Source organism: Cariama cristata, unplaced genomic scaffold (assembly GCF_000690535.1).
Source record: "Cariama cristata isolate BGI_N322 unplaced genomic scaffold, ASM69053v1 scaffold28112, whole genome shotgun sequence".
Taxonomy (NCBI): domain Eukaryota; kingdom Metazoa; phylum Chordata; class Aves; order Cariamiformes; family Cariamidae; genus Cariama; species Cariama cristata.
Window position 1 is genome coordinate 8,074 of NW_009605997.1, and position 20,371 is coordinate 28,444.

Here is a 20,371-nt window from a genome sequence, read left to right on the forward strand (position 1 = left end):
ACCGGGGGTGCCAGCCAGCAGCGAGCTCCCCTCTGCCGCGCACCCAGCCCCAGCTCGCTCCAGCAGCACACAAACCATCAGCTCAGGCACATCCACTGAGAAACACACCAGGAAAATTAAGATATGGCCTTTTCTTAAGGTTGCCTGACATGGTTGGCACACTTCCTTACAGTCTCCTTACTGCTGGAAAAACTTCTGCACAGATTTTTTTTTTTTCTTTTTTAAATATATACATATACATATATATACGTGTGTGTGCATATGTATATGCATATATGTATATATATACACACACACACCCTGGGCTTAGCAGTATTTCATTGTCATGCACTACAAACGGTGAGGTGTAGCTACATGAGATGGTAACAGGTTTCCATTCTAAAAATCATCAGTGCAAAAAACAATGAGGTTTTACAGTTCAGTAACTACAGGTAAAAGAAGCGAGTCTAATTCCCATGAAAGCTGCTACTGAACTTGGAGAGAACCTGGGAAGAAGAAAACGTCTCAGAGGTGGGTGTTGAGAGAGTCAGACCCTGCATTTGGATGAGAACTGCAATGCAATCTAGCTGCTGAGTGCCTTCAGCTGCTTCCAAATATATGGTGGTTACTTTTGCAAATAATATGTAGCAAGAATATTTGGGGACTTTAACAGCAAATTAAGTGTCTGAGGTTTGTAACAGCTCAAACAAAATAACTTGTATTCCTCTTTTAATAGGTCAACGCATTAAATTCCATCGGCTTCTAAAAGGTCTCTTTAAAAATAACAGTAATAACAATAACGACCCCACTTTCTTGGGCGTGAATCTGCCGACATTCTGCCTCTACCAACAGCATCGATATGTCTTTATGCTTTGCCACTGCACGTACTCCTTGAGAAAGTGGCTGAACTTGAAGCTCTTTGTACAGGTAAAGCTCTCGGTTGCTCTGCCTGCCACAGCCCACGATAAATCCCTCGCGTGGGGCTGTTTGTGCCAGCGAAACAGCATGCTTATCGAACCCCAAACCCACCCCGTGCCGGCATCGGCAGAGCACCTCCGTCTGACTCCTGGGACAACCAAGAACAAGTTCCCCCAGCCTCATCTCCTGTTCCTGTGGCTCTGAGGACAGCACTCGGTCACGCGTATCGGAGTGATGGCTAACAAGGCGAGGAGGCACGTATTTACAGTCACTAAACCTGGATAAGAGAAGGAGGCAGGAGAGAGCACAATCCTGACCTGGAGACTTTTTCCCCCCCAATTTCCAGCTGTTCCTTGGGCTCATGCTGCACAAACCTGACGCTCCCGCTGCAAGGCCTGCACGTTCTGTGTGGGAAACATACCGTCTCTTCCCAGAATACCATGATGTTATTAGAGTAGCACCATATTTACCCTTCCAGCCCGTAACGCCGGCCTCGTCCCTCTTTCTTTTTGTGTTCTCCTCCAGTGGCTGCAGCCGACAGTCGCTGGCTCTGGCCTGGCTACTTCTGCCCCAAGAGGCCGGACTCCAGCCGGGATGCTGCGCTCCGGCCCCAGCACCCCGTGGCGATGCTCATGCTTCTTTGGCTGCGTTCCCTGTCCCTCTCCTTGTCGCTGTCAGACTGGCTCTGGGTGCGCTCGGGGCGGTGGCCAGTGCTGCCGCTGGTGGCCGAAGGCTGGGAGGAGATGGTCCGCAGCAGGTGATTCCTCTTGCGCAGGAACTCGGTCTGGCTGGGCAGCCCGAAGCTGCCTTTCCGCAGTGCCATGCGCGTGGTGTTTTTGGCGGGGCGTGAGCGGTGGTTGTACTCCAGCTGGGCCAGGTGGGCTGCGTACCCCTCCGTGATGAACTATGAGACACCAGGGATGAGGGCAGGCGTTAGAGCAACGGGACACATTTCCCTGATAGCCACTGGCAGCCAAACGCGTTTGCGGTGCCAGGTTCTCTGGGGTGACGTACAAGACATGGAACCACTCGGACAGACGTGATGGGTCCTAGTATGTGGGACAGTTCTCGTCCTCTTGGCAAACACTAGGCTCAGTCACCAGTCTTAAGGTGACCAAATTCCCACCGCCCTCCCATGGGAGGCCCTCGGCAGCACCTCCAGGGCTCAGACAAACTGGCTCCTACCTGACACTGGCTCTGCAGCTTCTTGGTGGGTCGGCCAACGATGTAGATGTGCGTGGGCGGGAGGCTGATGGAGCTGTACACAGAGATGTCCTTAGTAGATCCATATGCCGCATGGATCCTCATGTGGAGCTGCGGGAAGAAAGCAACACGTGGTCAGAACATATGGGTGCCCCGTGCTGCTCAACAGGCAGGGCTTTTTTTTTTTTTTTTCCCCAAATAGCATTTGTGGGAATCTCAGGTCAATAACTTATGTAAGTTCCCAGCTGGATAATGCACCGCTGTGCAAAGCGCTAATTAACAGAGTTGGCGATGTTTACAGGCCAGAACCAGAGGAGTAACAGTAATACAAAAGCAGATCTCCACTTGCTGATCCACAGTCTTTCCTTGAGGTCTGCGGGGGGCAGGGACGCCGCACACTTCACTGCCTACTTGTCACTGGGGGAGAGGAGCTGTTTGCAACCCCCCGTGCAGTAGTCATTAGCGGGGAGCGTTCTCCTCCACCAGCCGTGCTGCCACACGCAATATTGCTGTTTAACACGGCTGGGCAGAGGGAGAAGGGGCAGGCAGCAAAGTACACTGCTCTTCAGGGATTCCTCTGCCTCCGCTCCAAGCAGAGAGCAGCTCCCGGCCAACCCTTTCCTTAGTGGGCTGAAGCAGGGGCTGGCAGGGGAGGGGATGGACACTGGTGCCACCACAGACCGGTGACTTTGCCCCCCGAGCCGCAGGCAGGGCAGGGAGATGGAAAGGAAATCTCTGACCCTGGTCACAAACTTGTTCTTCTGGAGGACAGTGGAGAGCAGGCAGCAAGTAAGGGCCAGCTGCTCCCGCCACTGTGACTCGGGCTGAAACGAGAGTCCAAGAGAGTTAATGAGGGGCTTTCCCTGCTATTCAAGGTAAGGCACAAGTGCTCAGGACACGGGCAGTTCCTTCACTTGCCAGACAGAGAAAACCTTGTTTTATCTGGAGGTTTTCTGAGGCTCTGGGCTGAGTGATGTTAAGACCTCCCTGGGGTCAAACGCTTGGGAAGATGCTCTGTGGGATCTCCTGGCAAGGCTGTGGCGCGCAAAGCCATTTCTGCAGCAGCTCCCTGCCCTCTCAGACCACCTGGTTACACCACGGGCAGCCAGAAAGCCACCAAACAGGTGAAAAAAGTGCATATATGGGGAGGGGAGGCATTGCTGCCTCCATTTCATCAGGCATTTGGTACTGGAAGGACCGGTGATGAAATGGAGCGGCACAGAGCAGCGATGACACAATCTAACAGTGTAGACACTTTTGTAGAGTAATGAAAGGATGAAAATAAAATGAACAGATTAATCTTCCACTGCAGGTCAGATCGCTGCCAAGAGACTGGTGCTGACAGGGGCAATTGGACGAGGAGCAATCTAAACCTGTGCTACAATCATATTTCAGCAGGCCCAGGCTTACATCTGTGATGAGGGATTTCAGGAAGTTGGCCTTGTGCCGCAGCGGGTCGTGAACAAGCCCATCGCAGAAGGAGACGATCCCATGGGGGAAGTTGTGCTGTGCTAACCACGCTACCACCCTCTGCTTCTGCATGTCGGGGCGGCCCGTGACATAGATAATGAGGTAGCCGAGGTCTTGCCAATGCCTAGAAGGAAAGCCACAAGCCAATGGATTGCAGACCTAGAGCAATACCCGTGTAAAACAAACCGACTGCCCCAGCCCCTGCCGCTGACCTTACAACGTCGACCGCTCCGGCGCGGACTTTGGGGTCACTGCCCATGATGGATACGCTGGCTGCAAAGGAGCCATCGATGCTGAACACCACAAACTCTGTCCCCTTTGGCAGGACTGTGATGTAGCTGTCTGCGTACGTGTGGTCACCTCTGAAAGGGATGCAGGTACTTAGAGGCATTAAGATATTCAGAAGGTATCAGAGTCCTGCAGTGCACCACAAGCCCAAAGCAGCACCCAGATCTGGCCCAAAGGCTCTAACAGCAATGCCACCCTCCGTTACACCAGTGATGGGCACTGCATGAGGGCCTCTGTGTTAAAGTGGGGATGAAAATAGTACTCTGGAGCACTGGTGTCACTGACTTAAAAAAATACCCCCAGAAAACCATTGCTGGGTTCACCACCGAGAAGATGCTCCCCTCTGCTCCCTTCCGGCGCTCAACACCAGCAACTGGAGCTGAGGTGAAGCCCCTGGGCTGTGAATTACCACGAGTACAGAACTTCTGTCCCTCAAGGACAAGTTTATGGTCTTTACAATATGCTCCGTTGTGCAGTTTTGCAGACAACCGCGAGGCCGTATGTCCGTGCTGCAGAAGGCCTGCTCCTGCAACGGGAGCTCAATTACCATGCTGTTGATGATGCAGGAGTCAGAATAAAATGTAGATCTTCCTCTTACAGCTGTAGAGTACAAATGGCGTTGTCCCTGTTGCTAGCAAACCAGGCCCTGAACCCATCCAACAAGCAGAGCTGCTCCGCAAGGAGGGACGATATTCTACAGTCACGAAACTCCTCTTTTGTTCCTCTTAGAAACGTAAGCCCCAGCACCCCAAGGTACCTCACCTGACCACCATCTTGACGGGGTAGACGCCAATGCCCAGGCGCCGGTTTTCAGGAATGACATAAGAAATCCTGCCACTGCTGTTGCTGATCTCTGTGTCAAAGTAAACCCACTCTCCTGAAGGCGGCTGGGTCATGATGTGAATGTCCACCTGGGAAGACAGCAAGGCCGGCTCAACAACAGCATTAAAGACACAGACGAGTAGAAGAGGCCAAGCATAGGGACCTTCCACCCAAGCCCCTTTGGACAGCAGCAGGGCTGGCTCCTCCTTCCACCCTCTGCACTTTACGGATCTGAGCTGAGAAGCACCCAAACATCAGGATGCTGGTATGAAACCCGGCCTTGGTGGTGAAGACCTCCATGATGAACGCTGCTCCTGGTAGGATGCACCACACAAGTCTGAGCAGGGGAACGTGGCCAAGATGCAAGGGTAGCAAATCCCATCAGGGACCGAGGGAGCACCGACCAGCACCGCCTCTGTCCCTGTCCCCCGCAACCCCCATAGCAGACACAGTACCTTTTCTCCTGTGAGCGTGACCATATCCAACGGACCGTACATAAACCTTCCAGTTAAGGTCTGGGGCCCATCTTCATTAGCGATGGTGTCGTTTATCCTGTGGTTGGCTGTGACATTCTGCAAAAGCCAAGAGGGAAAGGGGGGCAGGAAAAGTTTGCAGCGATGGACAGCCTCACAGAGACGTGCCAAATAAAACCAGACAAATCAGATCAAATTGGAGCGTGGGTTCCTCTGTGCCATTTCCCCCCTCCACTCCACCCACAGCTCTCAGCTTTAGAAAAAAATTTGCCCTGTTGCAGAGGTGAGACTGTGCCCTGTGTCGATGGGGTGGATTTGAGTGTACACGGTGGAAGAGCCAATTTCAAAGGCAGCTTGTACGTGCAATTCTGATACTGTCTATTAACTCTTACACTTTGGATTTAAGAGGCAATACAAACAGCTGCCAGAGAAATTTGCTGACATTGTTTCAGCTCTAGCAGAGAATTACGCTCTTTTGGGAATTGGAGACATTTACTGGGAGCGAAGGGCATTTACCGAGCAGAGAATTCGCATTATTGGACTTTGAAAGACATTCATCTCTTTCTCTGACCCACAGCCAATGCTTTCTGTATTTTACATAGACTCAAGGCCAAGAGGAGACCTCGCTGGTACAGATCTTTTGGGTCACTCTATCACAACTACTTGGGTAGGATATAATCACTAATATAAACCAGCAGTGCAACAAGATCCTCTGCTTCCGATGTGGACAGAGCTGTGCGCATGCTGGCCACCTTCCGTGCCATTCTTGCAGCCCAAATCAAAGCCCCTCTACACAACAGCATTCCCTCTTGCCGTGGAGGCAGCCCCCAAAACACCCTTACCCGGAGCTTCACGTGTGTCCTCTTGCGGAGCCACTTCTCACGGGGCTTGGAGGGGGTGAAGACAGACACCTCCTTCCCATCTAGCTCCAAAACGCTTGAGTTCTCGTGCCTCATCACCTGCAGGAGGACAGATCCCACCGAGACGTCAGCCGCTGGCACCGTGACCCCCTCCCTCCTCCTGCCGACGCTGTTCTGCATCTCCTGAGCCAGCGCCGAGTAAGGGCACTGCCTGGACAGAGGCAGCCTGAGCTTGCCTGCTCGGCATTTGGCTTGTTAGCTTACAGGTTTTACGGGCTGTTCCCTTAATTGCAAGGGCAAGTGGCCTCTTCTGAACTAGCAAAGCCTGCAGCCAGCGCCGACTTAATCCTGGCTGGGACACAGGTTATTTAGATTGTCAGGAGGTACAAAACTAACTCAAACACAGCAGGACAAGCTCTGCACTTAGGTATCTCCCCCTCCTCCAGGCATTCATTAGTCCCTTCCCAGTCTCCTCCTTTGAACGCAAGTCTTCTGCCGTTCTCGTAACAGATCCAGCACCAGCTGCTCTGACTGGCCTCATGCCAACAGACACTGTTCCCTCAGCTCCTATCTTATTTCTACTTAAACATGTTTCGGACTGCTCTCGTCCCATGGCTTTTGCTCCTCTCATTGGTTTGACCCTGGCAGAGGCTTGCAGGGGTCTGGCTTGGCCCTGTGTGAGGCAGAGCCCAGGGTGTCTGGTCTGTCCATCCTGACCTCGTCTTCGAGGTTGACAGAGCTCCAGGACTTTGTGCTGGTGGGATGTCACCGCACCAGCACAAGGATCACGGAGGGGGGCAAGGTGATGCCCACCAGCCAGCCTTTGGGGCAATTCCTGCCTGTCACCAGGGTGTGGGCAGGGATGGGGAAGCAGGAACCTGGAGAGAGGAGAGTTAGATCCTTCCTAGATTGCTCATAAGCTCTAGAAGGGAAAAGTAAGAATATCACCCAAAGGTGAGGGGACATCTCAAAGACTGCTGTAAGACTGGGAGGTGACCCTGCACAGAAAATTCCAAAATCAGCAGTAGTCCTTAGTGACCCCGTCCCACCAAAAAATTTAGAAGCCTCTTAAATGTGGGCTCTTTTACAAGGCCTTGAACACATTTTGTGTGGCCAGCCGCTCTCCAGCTGACCTAGGCTGCAGTGGTCTGACACAGGCCAGCTTGCTTTGCAGGGCTGAAGCTGTTTTTGTCCAGGGAAATGGAAAAAGGACCCTAGGGAGGATGAGCTTGCTGGGGAGGGAGTTCACAGAAATCCAAGGTAAACAAAATAACAAGTTTTACTGAAAATTATTTAAATTGGGAATCTATTTTGGGTCCTATTTGGGCTTGTTTTAACGAGACTCAATCTTTGGAGGCTAAAACTATCCAACAGCTTACTTTTACATTTTGTCCACAGATGACTTTCAAAGGTGATTAGAAACAAGTCCTTATTAGGGGAAGAAGTGGCGTGGTGCTCTGGAAGGACAGCAAGAAGACAGGGGATGAGTAAACCCTGGTCTCAAAGCAGAGACGAGTGAGTAGAGACAGGCACTGGGGAAGGGGGGGTGCCCGACTACCCAGCCAGCCACTGGCAGGCTCTGAATGCACGGAGAGGTACCTCAAGCCACAAGATACGAAGCACCACACTGTGCTACAAAGCCAGGTTCAGGCTGAATCCTGAGTAATTGGCTATTTCTTGAGTGGAGCATTTTGTTTATGAGACTGCCGTGACTGTTCCCACTCATGCGCAATTACGGGTCGGTCTCTCTCTCTTCAGCCTTGTTAGGCTGAGTGCGATGCAAGGCTGGGGTTTCACAGCAGCTGATCCGGCAAGGTGTGTGCAACCACAGAGATGTCTTGCTGGGCTAGATACAGCCTGGGAAGAAAGGGTCTTAGTGGATTATTGCTACCGCTCAGCTGCCACCCGCACTGACATCTCTGTTGTTTATGGTTCCCACACTATTTGGAAGATAGCACTGAAAGAAAGTTTGCCAACAGAATCATAAATAATTGAGAGCTGCAGTTGAGGAGGCTGGAAGAGAGCGGGGACAGCTTAACAGCTGAGCTAACAGAAAGCAAACCCAAGTGCCGAAGTAGGCAACACAATTCACAGAGTTGCTTTTTGTTTTGTGGTTTGTTTTTTTTTTCCAGTTCCATGCTCTAAGTACTGTTCCTTGGGGGGTTCATACTTTGTAAGTCAAATAAATCCCCCTCATCCCCAAGGAACTGAAGGAAAAATAATTCTTTTAGGAAAAACACATTTTAAACAGTGAATTTAAATCTCAGGGCAAATGTACGTTGATAGAATCTAAGGTGTCAGACTCCAGACACCAGCAACCCCCATTTACCTAGCCCCAGGGGAACTGCTTTGTACTGGAGGAACGAGGACTAAATCCCAACACAGTGATGATGGTCTGAGTTCCTAGAGGAGACCACAGTAACTTAAGAAAGCCAAAATGGAGAACTGAACTCTGCCTATCAACTCATGTCAAATTCATACAAAACTTCTCCTTTGGTTTTATTGTATTTAATGCTATTTTTATTTGCACATCAAGAAGTTTCCTTTAAGTTTCAGACCTGAGATCCAAATTCGCACACACAGAGAACAGCTCACTTTCAAGAAACAAGTGCTACCGACTTTTGCCACTGCGATCTGGTAGGAACCGGCTCTGGGCTCACTCCATGGCTCCCTGATGAGCCCATCTGAAACCTGCTCTGATGATAAAATCCAGACCCAAACTAAGCAGGTGTGACAGCACATGTTGTGAAGTCTGCATGTGTGCAGCTCCACCAACACCGCAGGTGAGGAACAAAATTAAGCGGAAGAAAATGGATCTGCAGTGGCAAAGGTACTTTTCCATCTCTACACATCAATGAGAGTTATGGAAGGTGCAGTGGAAAAAACAAAGAGCCTCAAATATTTTTCAGCCCAAGGGAGATCAGGGGAGGGAGGATGACTGTACCTGTCTCAGCAAGAAGGAGACAACATCTGTGGACTCCCAGTAGCTCGCGTGGAAGAGGTGCGGCAAAGCGACGGTTGGGAAAGCCGTCAGAGCATCAGGACAGTAGAGAGCGTAGTCAATCCTTTTAGTTCCCCACCACTTGGCAGCAACTAGAAGCAAAAGAGTTGTTCAGACAAAGGGGGTTCACATGCACGTGCAGTCTCCATCACAAACGGTATTTCAAGGCTCTGGCTCCTCTCTCCAGGTACGCCAGGAGGTTGCTCCCTGGCTGGTCGCACTCCTAAGAGGGAACAACCAACCCAGGGCTCACTGTTTGCTCAGACCAAGGGAGGAACACACATGGGCACCAGCACTTGAGCTCTCCTTTATTTGAACAAATAGGAAGGCACTAGAGGGCAGGTATTCATCGGCCGTTAGTCCGGACCCCGGGGAAGGGGTCTGAGGCTCACGTGCAACAAGCCTGAGAATCCACGTGCCAAAACATGAGACAGAGCTGTGGGAGGAAGGATGTCTGTGCTCTGCCCACCACAGTATACGCCCAGGCCATCTCTGGCCCCGCTTCCAACTCCTTTAGCTTTCACCAAGGAATAGCATCCAGATATTGGCCACCCTAAAGAGGATCTGAATACTGCGAGCCCACGTGAGATGCTAAAAGGCACCACAGAGCAGGGTACTTGCCACACGCTGCTGGGACTGGTAGTCCCCAACAAGTCCTTGTTGCCCTGTCGGGCTACCATGTTGCAGGCAACCGAGACATCCAGCCCAGCCTCTACAGTGGCCAAGAAAAGGATCTGGGAGCGCCGGGAATTCATTGCATGGGGGACTGAAAAATACACTGGGATTTTGGGTAGACAAGGTTACAGACAATGCAGAAGAATTTCTCCCTTGGGGAGCCAACAGCTTGCATGGAAGTGTCCAAGAGGGATACCACCACACTTCAGTGCTGCCCTGAACTCTGCCCAAGCACACATCCTTTCCTACTCCCTAGCAATGAGCATGTCTCAGCCCAAAGTCTCAGACCCCCAAGGCATTGGGGGTCACTGCCTTCCCAGCAGTGAGGAGTCCTCAATCCCCATGCACTCCAGCCTGGAAAAGTGGCCGTGGAAAGAGAAGATGGATCAGATCAAGAGAGCAACAGGAAGAGCTGCGTTTGCATGCAGGTTGCAAGCTGGGGCTTTGACAAGGGCTTTCTCAAGCTTACTTTTTCTCTGTGACAATGTTCCCTTTTCATGGACTTCCAGGAAAGCTGCCAGGTATAAGGTATGATCCAATAAAATTAAGGGAAATGTAGCTGGTGATGAGCACAGATGCTGAACTGAAAAGATGGACCCACCAGCTCCTTCAAGAGACCTGCACAAAGCTCCCACCACAGCAACATGCAAAGGGTTATGGCATCAGCACATCCCCATGGCTGTGCTGAGTGCCCAGGCCACCCTCACCCTAATGGCCCTTGCTTTTCTGAAGAGCCATGGGAAAGAGGAGGAGGGCATTGATGGATCAACATGGCTTTTCCAGAGCAAATAGGCCATTTCTGACTCCCTGTCTTCCAAACTGGCAGTTCCTGGTTGCGACCCAACCTTTTGTTTCTCATGCAAGTCCCCAGCTTGGGTAATTTCAGATTCTTTGTAGGAAGAAGACAGGATTTACTCTTCCATGCTCAAAAGACAGCGATGGAGGTAGAAGTGTCGTCCCCACAGCTCTGCCCAGAAGAATTCCTGCTCTTGCCAAGTTGTTAGCCGTGTTATGATCGGTCTTCGGAGCAAAGTGACAGAAATACTTGTTAAAATGCAACAGAAATTGCAAGTGCCTCAGTGAAAGCGCATAGATTTGTTGTGCAGTTCTGTGACTACTGAATGAGAGAGGAGGTCCACCAGAGCGGATCTCTCCAGAATACCTGTCTTGATGTCCAGGTCGGGTATCCGAAGAGCACAGTCTGCAGCCTGACTCCACGGCCCTTTCAGCTTTCTTCCCTTCGAAGGGATTTCATGTTTATGCTGCCTACGTCTCTCAGATGAGGTTTGGGTAGGGGATTTGTGAGGAAGAGCAAGTTGGGACAGAAGGCTAAACCCTCTACAATGATTAAGGTGGTGTTTGGTTTCTAAAAGGAAAAATAAAGTTAAAAAAAAGCAGAATTCACACTTATTATGGCACACAGATGCCACAGGCAATACTGGATTCATCCTCCAGAAATACACAGTGCAAGGGAAGCTGCATCCTAGGGAGGGCTCCCGGGAGGGAGCCATGGTTTTGCGGTGCCCCTCTGGACTTCCTCCGGCTCTCCCTGCGGGACAAGCACGGACCACATCCAACCCTCCATGCCACGGCTTCACATTACCACCGCGCTAAGGTCGAGCGCAAGAGCTGCAAAGCCAGGGCTCAGAGGACACGTCGGCACTTGGGAGGCGAAGGAAGGGGCTGCGACAGCCCTTGGGGCGGGCTGCACATGGGGGCAAGGTGCGCGCGCAGCCCGCGTCGGGGCCAGCCTCTTCCTCTCCCATCTCAGAAACAGGTTTTGATGGCTGTGAAGCACGCGGAGGAATAAATTACACAAACCGAAGCTAAATAATCGGGGATAGTGAGGGGAAAGCAAAGAGCAGCAAGCACTGTGTGGGCCTGATTCTGCCATCAGCTTGCAGGGACAGGATCCCTCCGTCGCGTCATGTGGGCCTTTAGGCATCACCGTGGCATAAACACTTCATAACGAACAACCACCACCCTCTGCTTCGCGTCCTGGCCAGCCGAGCTCGGCAGCTCTCTGTGGGCGTGAAACCAGCACAAAACAAACACCTTCTCCCCGAGGAGCCTTCTTCCCAAGCAAATTAATATTTAGCAAGCGCTTGGCAAGATGTCTTACCAGGACAAATACAAGAACGCACACGGGGAGTGCAGCATCAGCTCTTGGATGTGCTTTGGGAAAGAAAACCTCGTTTGTCAGGGCGCAGGTTGTTTATTCCTTCTGCTGAGTGTTGCCTCAAATAGGGCAAGACGTTACAGCAGCCCCTGACCAGCGCACACAGACCTTCAGCAACTAACACTTGCCTTGGGGAGCGTTATTAACCTCAGCAATTAATTGTGAAGTGAGTCGCTCATAGCCCTGTAGTCTAACATGCCAGGAATGGAGGGTCTCTAAATTTTTGCCACCTTCTGGGACAAGAATTTGGGCTGAAGGTTTTTTTTTCTGGTTTTGCTTTTGTTTGTTTGTTTTTAATTTGTTTGGTTTTCAGCCTTTTTTTGGTCTGAGTTATCAGAGGTCCCTGAGGACACAGACTGTTAACCTCACACCTCAGCTGAAACGAAAAAGGGGCTAAACCGTTAACAAGAGGCAGCTGTTCTCCACTGTATTAGCTGGGAAGTTATACAGGCCTTGGGAAAAATAACATCTTAAAAATCCCTTTTATTCCTCATTCAGCTCTGGGATATGGGTCATAACTGGCTGACTCTCTGAGCTACCCTGCAGGCTACAGAAGAGCTGCATTTCTAACGAAGTAATAAATAACCCAAACCTGTTCTTCCCTTTCAGCATTACAGAGGGGCTTACTCATCTCCATTCTTGTGGACCACATTTCAGTGATCTGCACCAAGCCACATCCTGCATTATCAATCTGGCAGTGCTGATCCCTACCAGTTCTGCATGACTTATCAACAGCAGCACAGAAACATCCCTTTGGATTAACCCTCACCACCCACAGCAGCCAAATGGTGCTCAGAGATATCAATTATTACTATTTTTTTTTTTGAACAGTGCATCACCAGCATGGTCCAACATGCATAACACAACGGTGGTCCCTGTATTATAATCAGATCTATCACCTGCTCCTCCAGGGGATACGATAACACGTGGCACTGACTATGGCAAAACTGAGCAAAGGTGAAATGATTCCAACTTGTGGTTATTAATGGAAAGTATAACCCCAGACAGACAGAAGCTGTGTGGCTCTAGCCTGGTACGTGGTGCTGAGAGAGCGGTGCGGCAGCGAGCGGTAGTCTTGGAGGGGTGAAACACTTACTGTTGGCTATGTTGGAAGCAGTGTAACTGTCTGCCATTCCTGAGACCTGGCTGGCAATGCTGATCTCACTGGCTCTCCGGAAGCCCCTGAACTGAGGGGCTGAAATGGGGGTGGACAGGGATGCGCTTTCCATGAAGACGGCACCATGAGACTGAACAACATCTGCTACAAAGTTGAAACAGGGAAATCAAAATATTAGACCAACAGACAGAGGCTGGGCAAGATGAACTCGAGGGGAGGAAGGAGGCAAACAAAGCTAGTAGGTGCAAAAACCTTTCAGAACTGATTGGAGTGAAAAAACCATTTCATCGTAGCTCTGATTTGAAAAGAAAGCAAACACCACAGCAGGCACAGAGACATGTGGCTGGAGCAGTAGTCTTTGATTGAGAGAAGCAAAATAAGTAGCTCAAAAACCAAATCCAAAACCTCAAAGAAAAATCCAGGCAGACTTATTCAAGCAGCAGTAACAGAAGCATGTGTCATACATACAGATGTGAATATATGCAACTTTCTATATTCACATCGAGACAAAACAACCAAGTTAAGCAGAATAACAAAAAAAACCACCTTAGAAAGGGGATATTTGTTTTCTTGAAACATTTAGATTTAAAAGAATATCTCCAAGATAGAAGTATTAATGCAAAAAAAACCACAAAACACCAAGAAAATATTTTCATGCCTGGCAGGGACTAAATTTGAACTTGTATTTTACTGCTAATGGATACAGCCAACACTCATTAAACTAAAGTACGGGCTATTGAAAGAAAGGAGTCTGGTGCTGAGCACTTACATCTCCAATCGGTGTTGGTGGATCAAGGAGCGCTCAGTCTCTGTGAAAACAGAGCTTCTTTTGTACAACATGCAAGTCTGGATTTTTAGATCCCAGCTTGAGGTTTACCAAGTGTGGCCTAACCCTTTAGTACATAAATATAGAAAGGGAGGATTTAAAGTCATGCTCACATGGACCTTATACAGGTATTGGAGGGAAATGGACCTAGAATGTTCAGGACTGGCAAACCGAGCGATGCTGAAAGTCACAATAAAATCTCTGCATTTCGGTTTTCTTCCTATCGCAGTGGTAAGAGCACCCACCCCTCTGTGGATGCTATGAGGCCAAATTAAGTGTCTTGGGGACACCCCAAGTTCCTGCAAAGCGCTTGTAATGCCAATACCCAGTACTTCATAGCAGGCAGCACCAGTATGACAGTAACATGCAAAAGCAAAGCTACTTCCTATCCTTTGAACGTTGCCCATCTCTGCTGTACCTGACAAGCAGCATCTGAACTTTATTCCCAGGTATCAGACAGGGCACAGGTGTGTGCCCAGCCAGGCAGTAGATGCCATGGGGAACGTGAGTACGTTACTCCCACACACCTACATCCTCCGCCTATTTCAGCCAGTTTAGATATCTTTGGATTTAATCCCAGTATGTGGCTGACCCAGGGAGTTGTTTTGGCAACTGATTTATTTTAGTATCTATCTTTTTTTGCTTGGGGGTACTGATTTGCTTCCTCCGATCTCTCAGTTCGCAGCAGCAGCGTCTGTGCCCACACAAATCCTGCTGCAGCAGAGTGAAAGAGAATGTATGAGGCAGAAAATGTGTAGCTAAGTGTTGGTAAAAGAGTTCTGTTCTCTGCAGGGAAAATCAGGCCACAAGCTGCTCTGTGTAAAAGCTTTGTGGACTGCAAGATCTGAGCCTTAGTGGGAGCCTGACCCGATGATGGGCTGCACACACTGCCCACGTTGTGCCTGAAAGGCTGTTACCGGTGTCACTTTCTCAGCACTTTCCTCCTCTTTTCACCTTGCCTTGAGCTGCTGGCTGTCAAGGGGGCTACCAGTATCCACAACCTAGCCAGCCCCACTGGGTCAGTATGGCTTTCTTACTGCAGAAAGCACCAGCACAAGCAAGAGGAGACAGTTCAAGCGAAGGCTGTACTTGGAGAACATGAGCCAAACCAGGAGCTGCATTCAACCTCTTAAGGTTAAAGGGTCTCACTCCTATGGCTGCATGACCTGGGACGACCCTCTCATCTTTTCCCTGGTTACCCCTTCCTCCTCTCCTTTCTCTTGCCTGTACAGACTGTGAGATCATTCCACGCTTATGTACTTGTATCACATCAAACGCGTGCCCCAACACAGCCGTAATGCAGATGATGACCATCAGCTTCCCTGAACTTGGTCACATGCAACAACAGGTTTGGCTTTACGTTAGGAAAAATGCCAGGTTCGGGTTTAGCTAGCACCTACCAGTGAGGCCTGAACTTCTTCCTCTCCCTTAAATATAAAACATCTGTGGCTTGAATTAGGAAGCAGCTGGAAGACACAGTAAAGAGTGTTACAGCAACGCTACACAGGAGAAAAGGCTGGGCCAAATGTGGTGCTGCCTGGGTCGATCGTGGCTCCAGCTCCATTAGCATGTCTTCACTTAGCTCCGCCTGAATTTTATCTCCTTTTTTGAGAACCCAGAAAGTGGAAAGTGAATCAAGGAAGAAGCAGTGGTATTTTGGGCTTGTTCTTTTCAGCCAATCTCATTTTCCTGGGCCTATTTTTGAATACAATGAGTTGGAAGCAAAACACCCAACCTCAACAGCCCTTCCAACACCATCCTAGCGGGTGTCACCAGAGGAGTAATTTTCACTCCTATAAAAGCCTAAAGTGTTTTACATTACTGAACGGTTCAGTTCAGCGTTGCTCGCATTGGTGGCAGGAGTCAGCTCTGCAGGGGATGAAGTGGCACCCGCGACACCAGCGCTTCCAGGCTCCAGCCCACTCGGGTTGCTCTCGTGTTTCTCCCTTTTCCCAAGCTACACACCATCTGTCCCTGAGAAAGGACACTTTCTAAGAAAAAACTAGGGCCAGGAAAAGGCAGGGCAGGAAGCATGGACAGAAAACCTGTTTTATGCATCACTGCCCCTTCAGCCAAGCTTCCTCGACCTCAAAGCTGCAGTGACAGTGACTTCCAGATAAAACCCTGGGACCTGACTTGCAGGAAAAAAAAAACCCACCCTAACAACATATTTCCTAAACTCTCTGTATTCTTTGCACCAAATCCCTTGTGCAGCACCGCTCCTGCAATTTTGACACCCAGTGGGCTTTCTTGGGGAGTGCGATGACCAGGGTAGGACATCACAGATGCTGCCATGCTGGCACAGGCTGACCCCAGCACCTGCAACCCCTCCTGCTCCTGAAGGCAGCGGTCTGAAGTCTTCTGCATTGCCGAGCTGCCACCCCGAGCCACAACTCAGGTCCTGACAGCTGTGGGGAGGTTTTTCAGGCAAGCGCTTTGAGCCCAGGGTGAAGTTGGATGGCTGGACCAGGCCCAGCAGTAGCCAGACTTTCATCAAGATTAGCTCTTCCTTTATGTCGCTAGATAAGGACAGAGGTGCTCCTGGTTTACTGCACCGGCTGAAGTGCACTTTGTACTGTGTCTGAGGGCAGACTTTATCAGAACAAGGAAGGTTCAGGAAGAGGAGACTTGGCTCGAGCACCCTCTCTCCCAGCAAAGGGAGCATTGCTGCAGCCAGGCACGTGTCGGGCCAGTGCGACGAACTGAGATTTAACTGCACTGCCAGAAGAGGGGACGTAAGAAGCAAAATCACTTTTTTTTTCCCTACCTACGGATCTTTAATACTCATTTCAGTGCCGTGCCTTTTCATTTATGGACTTGTTTGTCAATGTTCTTACTAATTGTTTCCCACTAAGTGAACAGCACTGGGCCATCCTCCTGATATACTGCTGGCACTGCGTTAAGTCCTTGGGGCATCTGAATGGCACATTTCAGTATGTGTTATTTGCAGGCTGAGCTGTGGCACTGAAGCAGGAAATACTGAAAGCAATCAAAAATATGTAAAGTTCAATAAAAATAAAAACCAAAAAAAATAGAAAAGCCAGCCAACTGCCCAGCCCTGCTTGCACTGGAGTCACTGCTCAACGCTGGGCACGCTGCAGTCACTACCCTGAGATCAAGAGCAACATAGATGTCAGTAAGTTTTTATGATTCTGGAAATTTCCCACAGTCCAGTGGCTGAACCGGACAGTCAACCAAGCACTGCTTGGCCACAGTGTGCTCTTGACACACAAGGTAAAGAGCAGAGAAGCTTCTAAAAGCTGTCCTGACAGCAGGAACATGACAGCTAAATGGCATTTTATCAGTGACCTCCAAAGCGGTTAATTAATAGTACCAGATCCTTTCCTTCTGCTTTGTTTCAGAACATCACAGCACAGGCAACATGGCAACTGCATACCTAAAAATCATCTACATCTTCAAAAGACAAAGGGAGAGACTATCTGGAATAGTCAGCAATGTTGCCATCCTGTATGACCACATAATGTACTGGGCTGCTCCTAAACAGCAAGAGTCAGCTTGTTAAAGACAACAAGGCAGCAGAACCAAGCTCTCAATGCAAAACACCGAAAAAGAGGTGAGAATGGGCAAATATGACACACAGGGAAGAAAAAACGAAAACAAAGTCAAGTCTCATTAAAATCACAGATGTAGCACCAGCCACAACCAGAATAAATGAGGCCATGCAGCATTTGTGATGGAAAATAAGGCAAAACAAATGCATCAAACTTTGCTTTTAAGGCAGAAGTAGAGAAATTAATTTTTAAAAGCCAACACGTATAGCCACCTTGGGGTCTGAAAGCCTCAGTCACTGTGTTCAGCAGAGCCACAAGGAGTGTCCAAACACGAAATACTCAAACGGACAAAATCTGGTCTGACATCGACACGAATGAGACTTCTGGCCACGCTTCAGCGTGGCTGACTGCTGGGGAGTCGCACACTGCAGACAACCAACCCCTTCCCAGAGGATCCTGCACACGGTGTATGCCGCACGAGCAGGGCCATCCAGGGACTCTTTGTCTTTCTGTGTCAAAGCCTCTTTCCAGCAGCCCAGCCACCACAGATGGAAAAAAAGTACGTACATGGCAGCAGTCTCCCCTTCTAGCATCCACACCAGAATGGGATGGAGTTTGTAATCCCAACGTGTTCTTTCATGGTGGGTCTCCCAGACCCAAGCATGATCCCAAGTGGTTATTTCATGTGGCACAGCCTGAGACACAGCATGAAGATTTCAACTCCAGGAGGCAACAGTATGATCTCCAAAAAGCACCCCAAGTACCCAACACCATAGACAATACAAAAGTGTAGATTACACACACTCAGCAAAACCAGCACTTTTATTGGAAACATCTTGCCAATTCAGTACGGGAACAGGGATACTTGTTTCCATGAAGCTGTCCTGGTGCTGGAGAGCACCCAGAGGGCTACTTTCCATGAGGAGGATGGGATTGTTCTGGATTGTCTCAACTGGAAGCAAATGGGAAAAAAACAAAACAAAACAAAACAGAGGGACAAAGAACAACAGACGTGTGGCCACAAAGTGTTAACATACGAACAGTTACAACTGAGCACTTCAACTATGAGTCTTCAATGAAAAGACAACCTTCAAATAGAGTAAAAGAAACAAAACATGAGTGACTTTCCAAATAGACCCACATCAGAGAGATTAACTGGTAGCAGAGGAGAGCACAACGATGGCATTTCAACAACAAAAGAAGAGGAAGTCCTCTTAACCAGCTTCTCCAATGAGCCAAATCCATAAATACCCAGCAGATCCAGAGAAATCTTTTTACTACGAGTGGAAAAAAAGTATGCTGTAAGGGGAGATTTACTTGAATCAGATTCACAGCCTACACAGTGCAAAGCACAGGAGTAAGCAGGGATGTGAATTTGATTTCACTCTGCAAGCTGGTTGTAATGAAACAGGCACCCAACATCTAGTACAGATGGGAAAATGAAAAAAAGAAGTCTAAGAGGCTTTCTGAATCATGGACTTTAAAAACGCTAACTATCTGCATGAGGAAATATACACAAGCAGTGTTGCAGAAGGTTTTGTACATAACTAATTATAATTGAGCACCTGAATTTTACGTGATCATCAAATCACACAGCTTAATTATAGCAGCAATTAACTTTTCTGGAGCACCCTACAGTGAACACTAACTTCAGCAGTGGCTTTGCAAATCATGGCTAGATCAGTCCTTCTGGGTAATGTGTAAATCACTATACTGAAATTGTGACTCTGATGGAAAGGAATAGCCTGTTACTTCATGATAAGGAAATGAAGAGGCTTTGTCTTACATGAGAAGAGAATTTAAAGCTGTTTTTTTGTCAGTTTTATTCATCAAGGCAGAGCAGCATCTCTCAAAATAACAAGGCTCAAACTTGGAGAGGGTTTTGAAATCACTCTACCCTTCTCATAGTTGAGCTAATTGCTGTTTAACTCCTCTCCACTACATAGCAAGTGTCTCTCTGAACAGCCAACTCAAAGGTCTAGGGAGGCACAGCAAACTAGTAAGATCCCTGCTGTTGTACAGAATGATAACCAGAACGCAGGTTGCTCAGTGTCAACGGGGCTTCTACACCCGGTTTCAGTGAGAACAGGGGCTTTGAAATGTATTTAAGAGGAAGAAGGTAAGATGTTTAGTATTATTTTTTTAAGAAGCCACTGGAAGCTGATACCTAGAATACACCCAAAAAGCAAATTGCTTTTCAAGTTGCTACAGATTCCCCGAGCTGTTGTAACAGGACTGGGTACAAATCTAATTGTGGGTGCATCCATTTTTACAATGTGTTGCAGCAAGATCTTTGGTAACTTTGACAATTGAGTGGGGTCTGCAGAAAATATTTTATTCACTTTATTAAACATGGGGTTTAGTTTATGCCCATTTAACAAAATCAGACCTCCAGATTCAGCAATTACAATACAATCTCTAAAGACACTGATACATAGGAGACCACTGCTTGGATTTTCAATTTTAAAATGATGCCGAGTATCACCAGAGTTACTCAGCTCTAGATACATATTCCTCTTCATTTAGTCCTGCATGATTCAAATATTAAACAAATGGAAAGCTACCTGAGCTTTGGGGAAAAAAAAAAAACAAACCACCAAATCCCAGTCTTTCTAGCTGATGGCTTTGATATTCTACTCCGGTTTGCCAGCATAACTTCTTGTGTGCTGTAAGTTTCATTTTATAGCAGCGACTCTTAGTTGCATTGTTGACTTTAAGTAGCCATTGATTAACAACCTCTAGCAAGGGAAAAATTACAGTGCAACTGTTCTTCCTGCCCCAAAGCCTTGACCCTGCAAGGAACCAAAGCTTTAGGTGAAGCAGAAAGGTCAAATTTAGTTCTGCACAGTGGTGAGCTTCCCCAAGAGCTTCTGGCAATGACAGCCTGCACTGAAATGGCAACAGACTATGAGAGTCTAGGCACAGAAGCGAGGTGAAGATGGTAGGATATATAATTTATTTTATTAGATCAACGCAGGAGCACTGATGTAATGGGAGCTGAGGCAGGGCATGGTCAGGACTCAGTTTGTTTCAAATGCAACCCAGAAA

General features: G+C 48.8%; 1 protein-coding gene across 1 annotated transcript in view; it reads right to left on the minus strand.

Annotated features, from left to right (window-relative positions):
- Nucleotides 1-1,456: 1,456 nt before the first annotated feature.
- Nucleotides 1,457-20,371, minus strand: part of PITPNM2 (phosphatidylinositol transfer protein, membrane-associated 2) — a 36,231-nt gene continuing 17,316 nt past the window's right edge. The window contains exons 10-19 of the mRNA XM_009696205.1: nucleotides 18,126-18,275; nucleotides 12,965-13,129; nucleotides 8,958-9,106; nucleotides 5,996-6,112; nucleotides 5,136-5,252; nucleotides 4,621-4,769; nucleotides 3,783-3,932; nucleotides 3,511-3,694; nucleotides 2,083-2,211; nucleotides 1,457-1,801 (exon numbers count right to left, since the gene is read on the minus strand). Of these exons, the coding sequence (XP_009694507.1) occupies nucleotides 1,457-1,801; nucleotides 2,083-2,211; nucleotides 3,511-3,694; nucleotides 3,783-3,932; nucleotides 4,621-4,769; nucleotides 5,136-5,252; nucleotides 5,996-6,112; nucleotides 8,958-9,106; nucleotides 12,965-13,129; nucleotides 18,126-18,275 (1,655 nt within the window). The remainder of the gene's footprint in view (nucleotides 1,802-2,082; nucleotides 2,212-3,510; nucleotides 3,695-3,782; nucleotides 3,933-4,620; nucleotides 4,770-5,135; nucleotides 5,253-5,995; nucleotides 6,113-8,957; nucleotides 9,107-12,964; nucleotides 13,130-18,125; nucleotides 18,276-20,371) is intronic.